This window comes from Oryzias melastigma, linkage group LG13 (genome assembly GCF_002922805.2).
Source record: "Oryzias melastigma strain HK-1 linkage group LG13, ASM292280v2, whole genome shotgun sequence".
Classification (NCBI taxonomy): domain Eukaryota; kingdom Metazoa; phylum Chordata; class Actinopteri; order Beloniformes; family Adrianichthyidae; genus Oryzias; species Oryzias melastigma.
The window spans coordinates 13945498-13958978 of NC_050524.1; the positions used below are offsets into that span (position 1 = coordinate 13945498).

General features: G+C 37.3%; 1 protein-coding gene across 2 annotated transcripts in view; it reads right to left on the reverse strand.

Annotated features, from left to right (window-relative positions):
* Positions 1-1036: 1036 nt before the first annotated feature.
* Positions 1037-13481, reverse strand: part of LOC112149225 (neprilysin) — a 42688-nt gene continuing 30243 nt past the window's right edge. Inside the window, exons 10-23 of one of the 2 annotated variants that reach the window (XM_024276798.2) lie at positions 13001-13102; positions 12768-12904; positions 12556-12649; positions 10762-10890; positions 7930-8028; positions 7768-7845; positions 7448-7551; positions 7029-7087; positions 6822-6941; positions 6340-6473; positions 5860-5925; positions 4435-4530; positions 3332-3408; positions 1037-2881 (exon numbers count right to left, since the gene is read on the reverse strand). In XM_024276798.2, the coding sequence (XP_024132566.1) occupies positions 2782-2881; positions 3332-3408; positions 4435-4530; positions 5860-5925; positions 6340-6473; positions 6822-6941; positions 7029-7087; positions 7448-7551; positions 7768-7845; positions 7930-8028; positions 10762-10890; positions 12556-12649; positions 12768-12904; positions 13001-13102 (1395 nt within the window). In that variant the 3' untranslated portion in view covers positions 1037-2781. The remainder of the gene's footprint in view (positions 2882-3331; positions 3409-4434; positions 4531-5859; positions 5926-6339; positions 6474-6821; positions 6942-7028; positions 7088-7447; positions 7552-7767; positions 7846-7929; positions 8029-10761; positions 10891-12555; positions 12650-12767; positions 12905-13000; positions 13103-13481) is intronic. The other variant, XM_036214764.1, reaches the window with a different exon arrangement.

Genomic DNA, 13481 nt, shown 5'->3' on the forward strand with positions numbered 1-13481 from the left:
CCAAAATAGGCTACCTCAAACACACCGCCGCAAAGGAAAACATTTACTCTAAATCTAGTAAACCCATGTGGATGGAAGATAAATAATGTACAGTGCTTTATGGTGTTCATCTGTATGCAGTGTCACATTTATACTGTAAAAGTCACACGTGGGATTTCATGTCAAAGCAATTGCCCCAGACAGCACAGCCCACAGGATCATTTGAGGTCTCACTCTCTCATGCTAACATGATGATTCATGGAGGATTCTAATTATTTGGAATGACTTTTGAACAATCTTTGAGCCTCACATGAGGCATCAACCAAAAAATAAAGGAAATAATTTTGGCCTAGAATAAGAAAGACGCCACCAATTTCAAAGTGAAAGAAATACAAATATTTCCCAAATACTCTATTCTTAGAAACAGTAGTGAGTTGCCTCATTGGGAAGTTCCTTCCAAAGGCATCTACAGGCATTGTTCTAAAAGTTACATTTCCAAAAACTCAACATATTGTTTTAAATATCAGAAACACACATAACTGCAAATTTGATTCTTGTCAAAAGTGTCTCTCTCCGTTCTCAATTTTCACAGGCTGCAGTAGCTCAATCAAGGTGACCTTCAAGGTCATCCACTAAGAAAAACTGAAACTCACACGGGTGCACATTAAAGACCGTCTGCCAGTCTGTGACTTCACCTGTTAGTAAACACTGACAAAAGTTTAAACCTGGAAAAGACCAATGACACGAAAGAACAGGATTCACTCAATTATAACCCCAAAAAGTCAAATAAAAAAAAAGAGATATTTGCACAAAATATGTAAATCTGTCAACTGATTTTAAAGATTTATTTGAAAATAAACAAGTTTAAGATGATCAGTTATAAAGTATTAAAATACAGGCAACTGAGGTATTTCTGTATTTAAACAACTGAAGCGGAACATGAAGAGCGAGAGAATTTGAAGACAAGAGTACAGTAGACAAACAAAAGCTTTTTTAAGACCAGTGTAACAAGAGCTTTGTAAAGACTGGACGAGAAGGGTGTTATTTGAAGAAGTAATATGATCACTGCACAAAATTTATTGCACAAATTTTTATATTAAAAGGCATTTTTTTTCTCATTTTAAACCCCAGCATCACAGCCTGTTACACCGTTAAGAAAATAAAGCCACAGAGATTGCTGAATCCACTGCCTTGATACAATCATCAAAAAAATGCATTGTGTGTGTGAAAAAAGTACACATTCAATCATTAATTTGTAATTAAATTTCATATATTTCATTGATGTGTATTTAACTATAGTGATGGATGGAGATAACACACCATGTTTTTACTTGCTTTTGTTTAGATCTGAAAAAAGCTGCAGACTAAATTAAGTTGCTTTAAAAATGATGGATAGTTCAAACGGTTTTCAAATGCACTTATATTTAAGTCTGTTAATTAGTAAACTACAAACGCAACTTCTCCTGTAATCATTAGGTTGCTAAGCAACTAGCTGGTGCTGATTGAAGTCAATGATCCAAGCAGTAACTCAAAGTGACTTTAAGCTACCTCTTGCTGAATCAGCCTATAACCTCTTGTTTTGGCACTAATTAAATATAAACGATGTGTGGTAATTATTCAGTTTAATTGGTGTTTTTAGGCCTCTTATTTTGGAGAGCCAGCTGAGCACTTCCTGCTGTGTTCCTGCAATGTTTGGCTTTGCTAGCACTCAGCTGGCTAGCACACAGACTGGTGTGGAGATGGTTACATGGATATATGGTTATGTAACAAGCAAAAGCAAAAAAAAAAAAGCCAAACTGCTTAAACATTAATAACGTTCCTTTGTTCTTAGACATCCTAAAATTCACACAGGCTGTAACTGTAAGGCATACTAATTAACTTGACAAAAGTAGGCAGTGATAAATGATTTACCAAGGCTGGAACATAGAAAAAAACATTCACACAGGAACACAACTTCATCCAAAAGGACAAAGAAAAAAAGGCTCTTAAAACTGTAGATTGTCATTTTGGTGATTCATGACCAGCTGTCATCTTAAAGGCAAAAACTTCATTTTGGTTAATTATCGTCATTCTGCTACTGAACAGCAGCCAACTGTCAACTGCAATAGTCATTAACTGCACCGTTGAATCACATACTGTGAAAACACTGTGCTAAAACACTTTTCTGGTCTTTTCAATAAAATTGAGATTTTCTGTAAAATATTCTGGTTCTATAAAGAAAGAACATCACAAGAACACATACTGTATCTGCATGTTAATAGAGGCTGAAAGCAGCTGAGGTTTAGAGAGTTGAACAGCTTAGTCCCACATACAATGCAGCGGTTCAGCAGTGTTGCATGTATGAGTGTGAGTGGGTGTGTATTCATATGCCAGTGGGTTGATTACATCTTTTGTCTGCCACTTTTGCCAACCACTTGAAGAGCTTTTTTACTGATAGTCATGTCTGCATTTGAAAACACACTGGCAAGATCAGTTTTCAAGACTGTCAAAAACAGAAAAAGAAAAAGAAAAAAAAACAGAAAAAAGATCAAAAATTGATTGTATCCAGTCAGCATGATAATATTTGGGATTTTTTTTAATAAACTTTCGTATCAGAGTTGGAAAGAAAAGAGGGAAAACAGTGCTTCGTCCACCAAGAAGGTACAGTCTGCTGCTGTCTTTAGATGAAGTGCGTACTGCAGTGTCAGTCCACCAGCCATGGTCCATCCAGTACAGGGCTAATTGCTGCTTCCACCACACTAGAAATACTTGAGTGCTCCAGCAGTCAGGAGGGAGGGACACCCCATCCCAGAGATCCTCAGATCACCACACACGGCAGATATTGTCAGGGATCATGTAGCTGCTTTTGTTACAGCTGAACGCTTTGGCAAATTCTGGGAAATTCTGTAGGGAGCCTAGTACCCTGAAAAACAGACAAAATGCTAGAGTTTAACTCAGATGTTCATCTGAAACATTCTGTGAACAGTGTTTCATTCAAATCTACTTTGAGCTTTTAAGTATATTATAATGTTCTTTCCTAACTATAAAGAACCCCAAAGTGGTACTTGGATCACTCATTTCTGAGTATTCCCTAAGGTGCGCTCTAAACAACAGCACCTCCCATACCCACGAAAACAAGTGGGTCCTCACATGCTTACATCACAAGGTGAGACAGCCCCTTTCAGGAAGAGTCTGCTCCGCCCCCAGGCTAATACAAACACTTTCTCCACAAAGCTAGCACCTCGAGCTAACAGTGATAGTTTACTCTGAAAGACTAAAGAAAATCATTTAAAACTTTTACAATTTGTTTTCCCATCATTTGACAGCCCTTCAGGCTTAATGTGAGGTGAAAAAAATGTTTAATTGACTTCACCTGAATTTCCCTGGACTGTGCACATCTACTTTGATAGAGTTAACTGCTTGCTCTGGTCGATGTGTTCCACACCACACCTACAAGAGAAGAGAAGTTCATCTTTAAAAACACAGATTACTCTATACATCAATTTAATGACAAAAAAAACATCCTATTTTACTCACATCACAGTAAAACAAGGAACGTCATGAAAAATTACACGTGGAGCTCCCCAAGGCTCCATCCCAGGGCCATTTCTATTTACCATTTTCATTCTCCCACTGGCCCAGGTTATAAAGAACCTTAGTTATCATGTCTATGCAGATGACACACAGATTTGTTTAAACTCAATTTATTTAAATCCGGGTTAAAGACTCACCTGTTCACAGCTGCATTTGACTAGTTTTTAATTCAAGAGTTTGCATTCAGTAACATTAAGCTTACTTTAAAATTCTGTTTAACCTTTACATTTTTTATTTTAAAGATCACTCATCAATCTTTTTTATTAATGTTTCCTGTGATGTTTTATGTTAAACATTCACATTGCTTTTGTACACAAAATGTGTTATGCAAATAACATTTTCTTGTCCAATTAGTAAAAAAATGTTTTTTATAAAGGAAAATGACAATCCTTTTTTTTCAGCTTTATAGTGCTCACAGCTGGAGGCAGGATAAGAAGAAGAATAAACCCTGGATAAAGAACCATCGATCAAGACGTCAGTGACCAAGACCTACAGGAACACACTTCAGAAAAGGGACGAGGCTTAAGCCGCATTTCAGTGTATAGAGCATTTCTTATAAATTGTGTCAATATGGAAAGCAGCAACAACATTTTAACCTTGAATCACAACACACTGGTGTTACACATATAAAATACAGACTAAACTCAAACTTTGGTTCACAAGTGTTGTACTACTTGTGCGATTTGCACGTCTAAAATGTCATGTATCAGTCCCACATAATAGGTTGATCAAGCCATGAGCTTCAAATTTCCTCAGGAGTATCAAACTCAGTGACAAATGCGTGTTTTCGATTAATTTCCAACTAATGCAAAAAAAAAAAAAAAAAAGGTTCTTAGAAAGATCACCATTGTGTGCGTTTACTTTTTAATACCCATAAATTACCTGAGCAAAGTTCAGGAAGAAGAGTTGATCATGGGAAAGATCAATACCAGGCAGCGGTGGCTCCTCCCCATGCTCCTTCACATGGTTCTTGTAGGCCTTAAGATTTGACAATGTTATCCCTCAAAAATCATGGATTATGTCTACAATGATGTCATTGATAAATCAAAATAAAAGGACACTGGCGATTTCCATGTCAGAGAGATCTCGTTCATCCAGATTATGCTATCACAGCAAAGTTTATCCTAGAGAAAGACATTTCTGATATTTTATTTAAGTATGACACTAGAAAAGAAAATTTGTGTTTGGAATAGTATTTTTTGTACAACTGTTCAGTAGGAAAGCCTGGTTATTGTCCAATTAAAAAGTTCCACATTTATAAAGATCATGCAATTGTTGGTTTTGCCTGTCAATAATTTGCCAAAAGTTCTCTAGCAAGGCGAAACTGCTTATTTTGCCGTTTACTGGTTTGATGAATTAATTGAATAAGCCTTGAACAATTTGTTAATTTGACATCTAATTGATTTATCTACAAGGAGCCTCAGTGTGCAAACCTAAAATGTGCTTATGCGTTTATATATGTCCAAATTCCCAACTACTAAAAAAACTATACAGTGCGGGACTTTATAGTGCCCTGGAATTTTAAAAGCAATTCAGACACCATGGTCACTACTTTTCTTTTTCTAAACAACCGATATGACGTCACCGTATTCACCAAGACAAAATCGAATAAATATGAACATTTCTCAACGTCTGTAGTTTTTTCCACTGTGTTCTGATGATGAAAATGTGGACGGTTTATTAAAAAATTACATTTAAGCTTTTTTTTTTCAAAAATTGTTCGACCACAGTGCATTCTGGTCTGTATTCGCCAATGCAGTGAGCATTGATGCATGCTAGTTTTTCCACAAAGACTTCTAGGATATTTTAAGGGCACTCTATGCTGGAATTGTAGATTCGGACAGCACTACAAAATGACAAACGCACTACATAGTGAATAAAAGTGAATAGGGAAAGAATTCGGACATAGTGATGGCCTTCATTGGAAGTGGTCGCGTGAACGAGAGCTGCCGAGAGCAGTAAACACCAGCATGAAGCTGCACCACCTTCATAACTTGTGACCACAGAGGCAGGGTCCAATCTCACAGGTTCAGACGTACACCCCTATCACTAAGGGGTACATGAAGCTCAAAAATAAATCAAAATGTGCAGAGGATTTGGCAAATTTTCCATCAATTCCATCATACTCTGCCTCTCAGCCTACAAATGCATGTCCCTTACAAATGTAATTTGTCGTCTTTTGTAACTGATTTAGGCAAACTAGTCAGTTACCTGGAAAAAATTAACCTAAGGAAAAATCAATGATAAAATAGGACTCAAGACTTTAATCAATGAACCAGAATGCAACTCCTCTTTTCAACTGCATACCTGGTACGCCTGCCGGATCCCTCCATTGTCAGCAATATTCTCCCCGAGGGTGTTGTTACCATTTAACTGGGGGGGGCACAGAGAACAGAGGGTGAGTGAATACTTCTCTGTATTCTAGTAAATTGCAGCTATCAGGCATGTCAGATAAATAATTTTTTTGGAGATCTAAAATCATTTCCTTGAGGATAAAAGGAAACATTGTTCCAAAGAATGAGAGGGATGAGTATAGACCAAGAGAAGCAAAGATTCTTACATGTCAACAGAAAATAATAAAGAAGCCTGAAGCGGAGAGGAGATGATGTTGCAGTACTCAGTTACAGATTGAAAAACGACAGTCAGATAAGGCTGAAAATGCAACTAGAAAGCCGGTAAATGAGGCAATGCAAGGAATGTAAGAACATCTGGAAAAATGTCAGAAAATGTCAACGCTTTTAAGACTGAGACAGGAAGAAAGGGGAGATGGTATTTGCAGGAATGTACATGTAGTCCATTGGCCAGCTCCCAAGAGAAGTTGCTATACTGATCAACGATGCACTTTGACTGTTCCAGAAATCTGTGGGTGGAGTCTGGTGTCCACCAGTCCTTCAGGTCACCATCCTTGTCATAGTTGCGCCCTAAGAAGAAAAGGTGCAATAACTAGATAAGGCAAGAAAACAAAACGACAACAAGAAAAATAAAACCATCCAGTGTCTTATTGGAATTTAAACCCTGCAGACATTTATCTCACCCATGTTTGAGGCAATTATTGGTATTAAAGTAAACATCCCTGAAGTGGAAAAACAATTTCACACGAGCGTGGCGAGTTGTGTCCTGAGGTGGAACGCATAAATGGAATGACAAAGAACTTTTTTCTGAAGCCGTGTCAGTTACAAAATAAAAGTCCCTTCTCCCCCCCAAAGATTAATTCAATCTGCCAAAATCCCCTGGAGTGGCGAGCAGAGCGACAGAGGAGAAAATCATACCATTGTCATCAAAGCCATGCGTGATCTCATGACCGATTACCATGCCAATGCCTCCATAGTTAAGAGATTTAGCTTGGCCTTTGCTGAAGAAAGGGGGCTGGAGGATGCCTGCAGGGAAGACTGACCAAAGAATAAAAGGTAAATAAATACTGAATTGCATTATTTTGTTTCCTACTGAATGTGCTCACCCATGCAGAGGTGAAATACCTATTTGATTTTTGCTGGCTGAGTAGAAGGCATTGACGACAGCAGCCCCAGTTACCCACCTGGAAAAATAAAGAGCGGTGGAATTAAATGATGGTGTCTGAGGCGCACTGGGGCAAAACCAAACTGGACCAAAAAGAAAAAGTTACAAGACATTAAAATTAGCCTGTAGCTATTAATACCTTGGCCAATCTAAGAGTTTCTGCTTTGCAATCATAAACTCCACACGTGAGTAGGAGTTTGTGTGGGCGAGTAAATGCACCGAGCTAAAAGTGAAGCAGATAGTGTGGCGGGCGGGTCGGAGCAAATGCATCATAAACCGAGTCATTTAGAACTGGTGATTTCACAATTTCACACTGAAGCTTTTAATTTCAACACATCTGGACCAGACCTATTAAATCCACCCCTCTGAGAAAACTTACTCATCTTTGTTGACTTTCACTCTGAGTTTCCGGAGGCGTTTTTTCTGCACATACTCCAGGTTTTGTAGGATGTTTTCAAAGTACTCTTCTGCATTGTAGCTCAGCTGGCACCACCACACAGAAATAGGAGGATTAACAGTGATGAGAGCCATCAACACTTGGTCATACATTCACCCGGCAGACCTCATGAAAGCAGAGAGTTTGCTGGGATATTTTCAAAGAACTAAAATGTGGCTTTAATGAAGCCAGCCTGTATTCTGCTGCACAAATTCAATGAAAGATGGAAAACATTTATGGAGCATCTTTTCAAAGAGACTTACATCTTTGTACTCATTGTTGAGGTATTCATCGTCCATGATGTTGTCGGAGTAGCCAATCCGTTCACGAATGGCTCGGGCCTACGCACATGAAAAATGGAAGGTAAGTTAACATAATCAGGTATTCAGAAGAAAATTATTGAATGTTGTCGATTCATTTCATACTTTCTCCTCGGCTGCCTTTTTTGTCTCTGCATCCATCCAGGAAAGATCATCCAGGTTACTAATGAACACTTCCCGAATGTCTTTAATCATCTCCTCCATCTGACCTCACCACACAGACATGGAAAAATAAGTTATTGATAAAAACAAAAAAAAAAAACTGCTCATCTATGCAAGACCTTCCACTGTTCTGAAAAATTAGATGCCAAAAACAAAAGATTTAACCAAGTATCCCCAAAAACAGGTGCCAATACAGGATAGAATCTTTTTTTAATATTCTAAAAATAAAGATTAATAGACCTAGAATAATCTGATTTGTTGCACACCGCAATTCACCATTTAAAAAAACAAAACAAAAACAAACATCTGGTGCAGCAGCCACAATTCATGATTCAAACTGGTCGTTTGCATTTTGCAGGATTGGATTAATTCATCGACTTGGTCTAATCGATTTATATTCCTACAGTCAGTCAGTCTACGGCAAATTGTTAATCGAATCAACCTGCTTTAAAAATACTTTCAGAATTTGATTGATTATATAGATATAGGAAAATATTTGGATTGAGGCATGGTAGGTTAATGCAACTATAACGTAAATACTACCAACTGACGGTCACAGCGGACAACAAAAGTGATGGCAGTAAAAAATGATGAATCCATCATTAGAGTTCAATGTGTGGAAACAATGAATTTTACAGACATGTGACCTTACAGTGTGGTAGAATGTTCCCTTTGTATTATTTTGATGTGGAAAAACAACATGGTGCTGAACTTTATGAAACTAAAATATGAATGAATTTGCCAATAATTCTTGTTTACTTTGTTTGCACATATTTAATTTACACTTTACTATCTTGCAAGAAATTAGAAAGATTTACCTGCACTGTTTAGTACACAGGTATTTATCCGAGACATATTGTTTCATTTTTTCCCAAAGATGTCCTGAATTGATTCTAGGTCAGTGAATCGGATCGAATCAGTTTAAAATGAACCAATAATGACAATTAGTTGCATCAGCAACCACAAATTGCAATATAAATCAATATAAATTCAATTGTTGAAATGAATTGTTACACCCCTTACAACGGGTCTTTGAGGAGTCCCTGATGGCAGTCTGACAGAAACTACTTTTAACAGTTTGAACCAGTTTAAGTACATACAAATTAATCAAAGGGTAAAATCTACAAAAAACTTAAATGGGAAAATCCAAACTGTAGGACCTTAAACGGCAACTTGAAGAAAAAAAAAAAAAAAAAAAATCTTAAAAACATTTTGATTTCACTAAATGTCTTTGTGTGAACCTTAACAGAAAGTTAAACCACCTGACAAAAAAACCCAAAGTAAAAAATGAACTTAAAAAAAAAAAAAATGAGTACCCCTCCCTTTAGTATTTATGGTTCGACTTTTTGAAGTTTTCATCGAATCTTTTTGTAAATACAACCAAAATTTTCAACTTAAATTGGAAGTATTTTTCTGACAGGTTTGTTCCTGGTATGGATGGTCATTTACATTGACTGCAGAGTGGATTATGTGCGTATGCTTCAGCTGGATCCATCATTCCAAATGACTCAAAAGGTTTAAGCATCTTTTTTCCTTACATTCTGCACTTATTCTAGGACAGACTTCATTCAGCCAAATGTAAGAATCTATTTTAAGATGATCAATAAACAAAAAGCTAGTATCCCCCACATAAAATAAAAAAAAAAGTTCTTTAACCTTTACATTTTTATTTTCAAGATATTATCATCATATATATATTTTTTAAGTATTAAAATGTGTTTCACAAGATGAAGTGATTGAAAAAGCATTTCTTGTTTGACTCAAACATCACAACCCTTTCCAGCAGCCCTGATTAGAACAGTTTTTAAAGACAAACTGCATAAAAATAACCTCAACCCCCATTTTTTAAGAGTAGGCAATTAGTGTCAACTTGAAATCAGAGTGTCGAAAGGACCCAAATTCAAATGTCAAACCAGAGTGCAAGTGGAGCACCTCACCTCCAGCACCAGAGTGTAATAACAATAAAGCACAGACAAATTCAACTGCTGTCCTATAAAACTAAAACAGCCTAGTGGTCAACAGTGGGTTTGCTCTGTTGTTGGATCAGACTAGAAACGAAGATGCTAGATTGGGTGAGTATAGGTTCTGCGTGGCATACTGCTTAATCACCCACACCCAGCTATGACCTGAAAATAGGAATACTTTTTTTTTTAAGCTTCTCTGCTGTAAAATATTGCTGTGCTACTGGGCTTTATTGTCATCATTTGAGTGAAAAACGGTTGGTTTTGAATTTTTCCATGCAGGCAGCACTTTAAAATGATCTGCTATGATAAAAAATTGAAAATCTGAAGTCAAGTGCTGATCTGTTGCTTTGCTGCTGCAGAGGGGCTCGTGGGGAGTACCAGCCGTGTGCCAGCTGCTGGACAACTTGCACACATGCTGCATGGCCAGACATTTGAGAAAGTAGGTTGTGATATATAATAAATGGATCCAGCAGCTGCACATTGATTTTCATTTATCCAGACACAGAAGCGCTTGTTGGAGAAGTTCATGCCAGAGTAGGTACGCAGCCACAGAATGACTGAAATGTGCGGAATCTGACATACTCGTAATTACACACAGAATTTGAAGAACATATTCAGACACCTGCCAAAACTAGCACACACACACACACACACACAGTGGACAAAGGCACACTTCATACTGAATGCATAAAAAGAAGAATACATGAGCATGTGGACTATTTTTGCAATTCCCTGCAGGTGCTCTTTTACTTTTTTATAAACTCACATTTTTTTGTACAATCATCAAGCAGTCCAAAGCCAACTTTCTCACCAGTTCTTTACTCTTTTCAGAGAAGGCCTCCTGTACATACAGCCGTCCCACAGCGTTGTCCATGTTGTTGTTGACATAGAGCGCACACTGTCTCCACACAGCTGCTTCTGATGTTGTGCCAGACAGCGCCTGCAGCAAACACGAAAAAGTACCTAAATTATATATGGCAGACAAAGTTGTCAACATATTTGTTACAAAACTCACCGTGACACTTTGGACAACAACAGGATAAAAGGTGAACACTAAAAGACTGAGTAATAGGTGGAGGAGTAATAGCAATGATGTCTTTTGAGAGAATTTTATTCTTTTTTGTAACAAGGCAATATTTGGTTGAGAGCCTTTAGGTGAAATATCAATCCACTGGGCAACACTTTATAGAAAACCAGAGAACTGCTCAAAAGTTCATTGATATTCAGAGATTGTGAGTTAAGGGACCACTCACAGCCCAGCAGAAATAAACTGTATTTAAAACATTTCTTGTTAGATTCCTTCTAACATCTTTAGCTTTTCCTTTAACACAGCTTGAAAGAAACAGGTCGATAAAAGCAATTCTATTCAAAAACTTGGTATATTTCTATATTTCTATTTCTATACAAAACACATACTCTTAAAATTGAAGATATTGTCAACAGGTTTGGTCTAATAAGGGATGCCGACACTCTGGCATCAAGACCATTTTTTTAAACAACAAATGTTACAATGAAGTGAACTTTGATTAGTAAAAACCAAAATTGAAGGGCAACCTTTGTCCATAAAAAATATGCTTGAAATTAGTCTTAAATAAAAAAAACTGGTTAATAACTTAGACCAGGTCAGTTCACAAGAAAAAAAATAGTTTGTGATAATATGAGACTATTCATTAAATGCACAATGGTTCAACTTTATGACAATGTACTTATAGTCAATGTTCACCTGTGTGAATTGATTTTATGAAGAAAAATGTACAAGAAGTTTTTTTTTCCATCCTTTAATTTACAATTCAACTTGTCGATTGTTTTTGAACTTCTAGATTTCCTACAGCTACCAAGCTTGTTTCTCTTGAAGTTATCCATTATGGTAGAAGTTGAGATTCAGCAACAACACAAATCACCAAATAGCTAATGACAAAAAAAACTAACTGACACACCAGTTTTTGATATCTTGGAAATCTTAACACTCAAGTTTGTTCTTGTGCTAAAATTAGTTTCACTTTAAGATTATTTACAATTGCATTTCTGTCCCCCCTCAGGCAACCAAATAATCAAACCACAGCATGAGGGGCAGTGGTGCAGAGGCAGAGCAGCAACCTCTAATCGCAGGTTTTCAGGTTCAATTCCTGTTGCACTGCCATTGGAGACTATGAGTGTGTGAATAAGGGAATGGGATCAATTAAGAATTGAAATAATAGAAAAAGGTGGAAAACCACAATACAAATCCACCCCATGTACTATTTATGGGATTTCTATTCTAAAAAAAGGACTGGATCTGGTACCCACTGATCCTGGCCTCTAGAACAATCACAATGTAATTGAACAAGTTTCAGTGCAAATTTCACAGTACAGTCTGATAATTAGACCAAAAAAATCTATATACAAAAAAGAAATATGCAATTTAGTATGAACAATTTAAGTAAAAGAAAAACAATAGTGGCTTAAATTAACAGTCGGACTTAAACCGACCAATTAAAAAACCCAAAGTTAAAATACTTTCACAGTAATTCATCCCCTCATCTTAAACTCATCCAGCTGGTTAGGCAGGATTGGTTTCTGTGAGCTTAGCCATCTCAAAGTCACCTTCAGAGCGATGGTTGTATACCTTACGGAAAGCTTTCCGGGTGTCTCTGTAAGCTCTGCTCAGGCCCACCACCATGTTCATAGCAAAACGCCACACCATGTAGTTCTGCAGATCCCTGAGAGTAAAGAAAACATGATTAAAGAGACTGCCCAGCTGTTTTTATTGCATACCATGTGCTCCTACCCCCACAAGGATGAACACAATCCCACCTACAGACTCGTGAACAAACAAACCTCTTATTATATTTGGCCAATACGAGGTTGAGTCTTCTGTAATAGTTCGGAGAGTAGTTTATGATTTTCTCAGAGTCAGGAATGCTGATGTTCACCGCATTCATGATCTTAGCCGTGAAGTAACTCCAGTCAAATACCTTGAGGTTAAGTTATAAAGAAGGAGAAAACAAATCATTAAGTTGGGTAACAAAATTAAGAGTAGTAAAGCACAACTTTCTTTTTTTTTTTCTTACCTTTGAATCAACCTCAAGAGTAAAGTTGGCATTCAAGTCACCAAGTTCCATCTTATTGTAAAGCAGGACTGGGTTGTTTCGATCCTCTGGGGTATCAGTGGCCTTGGAAAGAAAAAATAAAAAAATAAAGACAAACAAGGATGCCATCACAGGCCTGTTGTTTCCTGACACATGTGAACACTTTCAAAGTAGCTCCAGAGGCATCAAACATATTTAGCATCCCAGAAGGCCTCAAGGCCGTAAACGTCAAGAGCTTGAGCAGTTTACTGGTCTTGTAAAAAGTGAGCAGTCGAGTGTAGGGGAGCTGAAGCATGTTTGTGAGTGGAGCTGAGGAGATTAAAGACCAGTGGAGAATGACATAACAGCATAGTGGAAATGTGGCGATGTACGTGCAAAGCTGTGTTGGATTAAAAGCAGCTCGTTTCAAACTCACTTGACAAAAACAAGCATTTGAGCTACAACGAGATGACAAAGCTCTGTC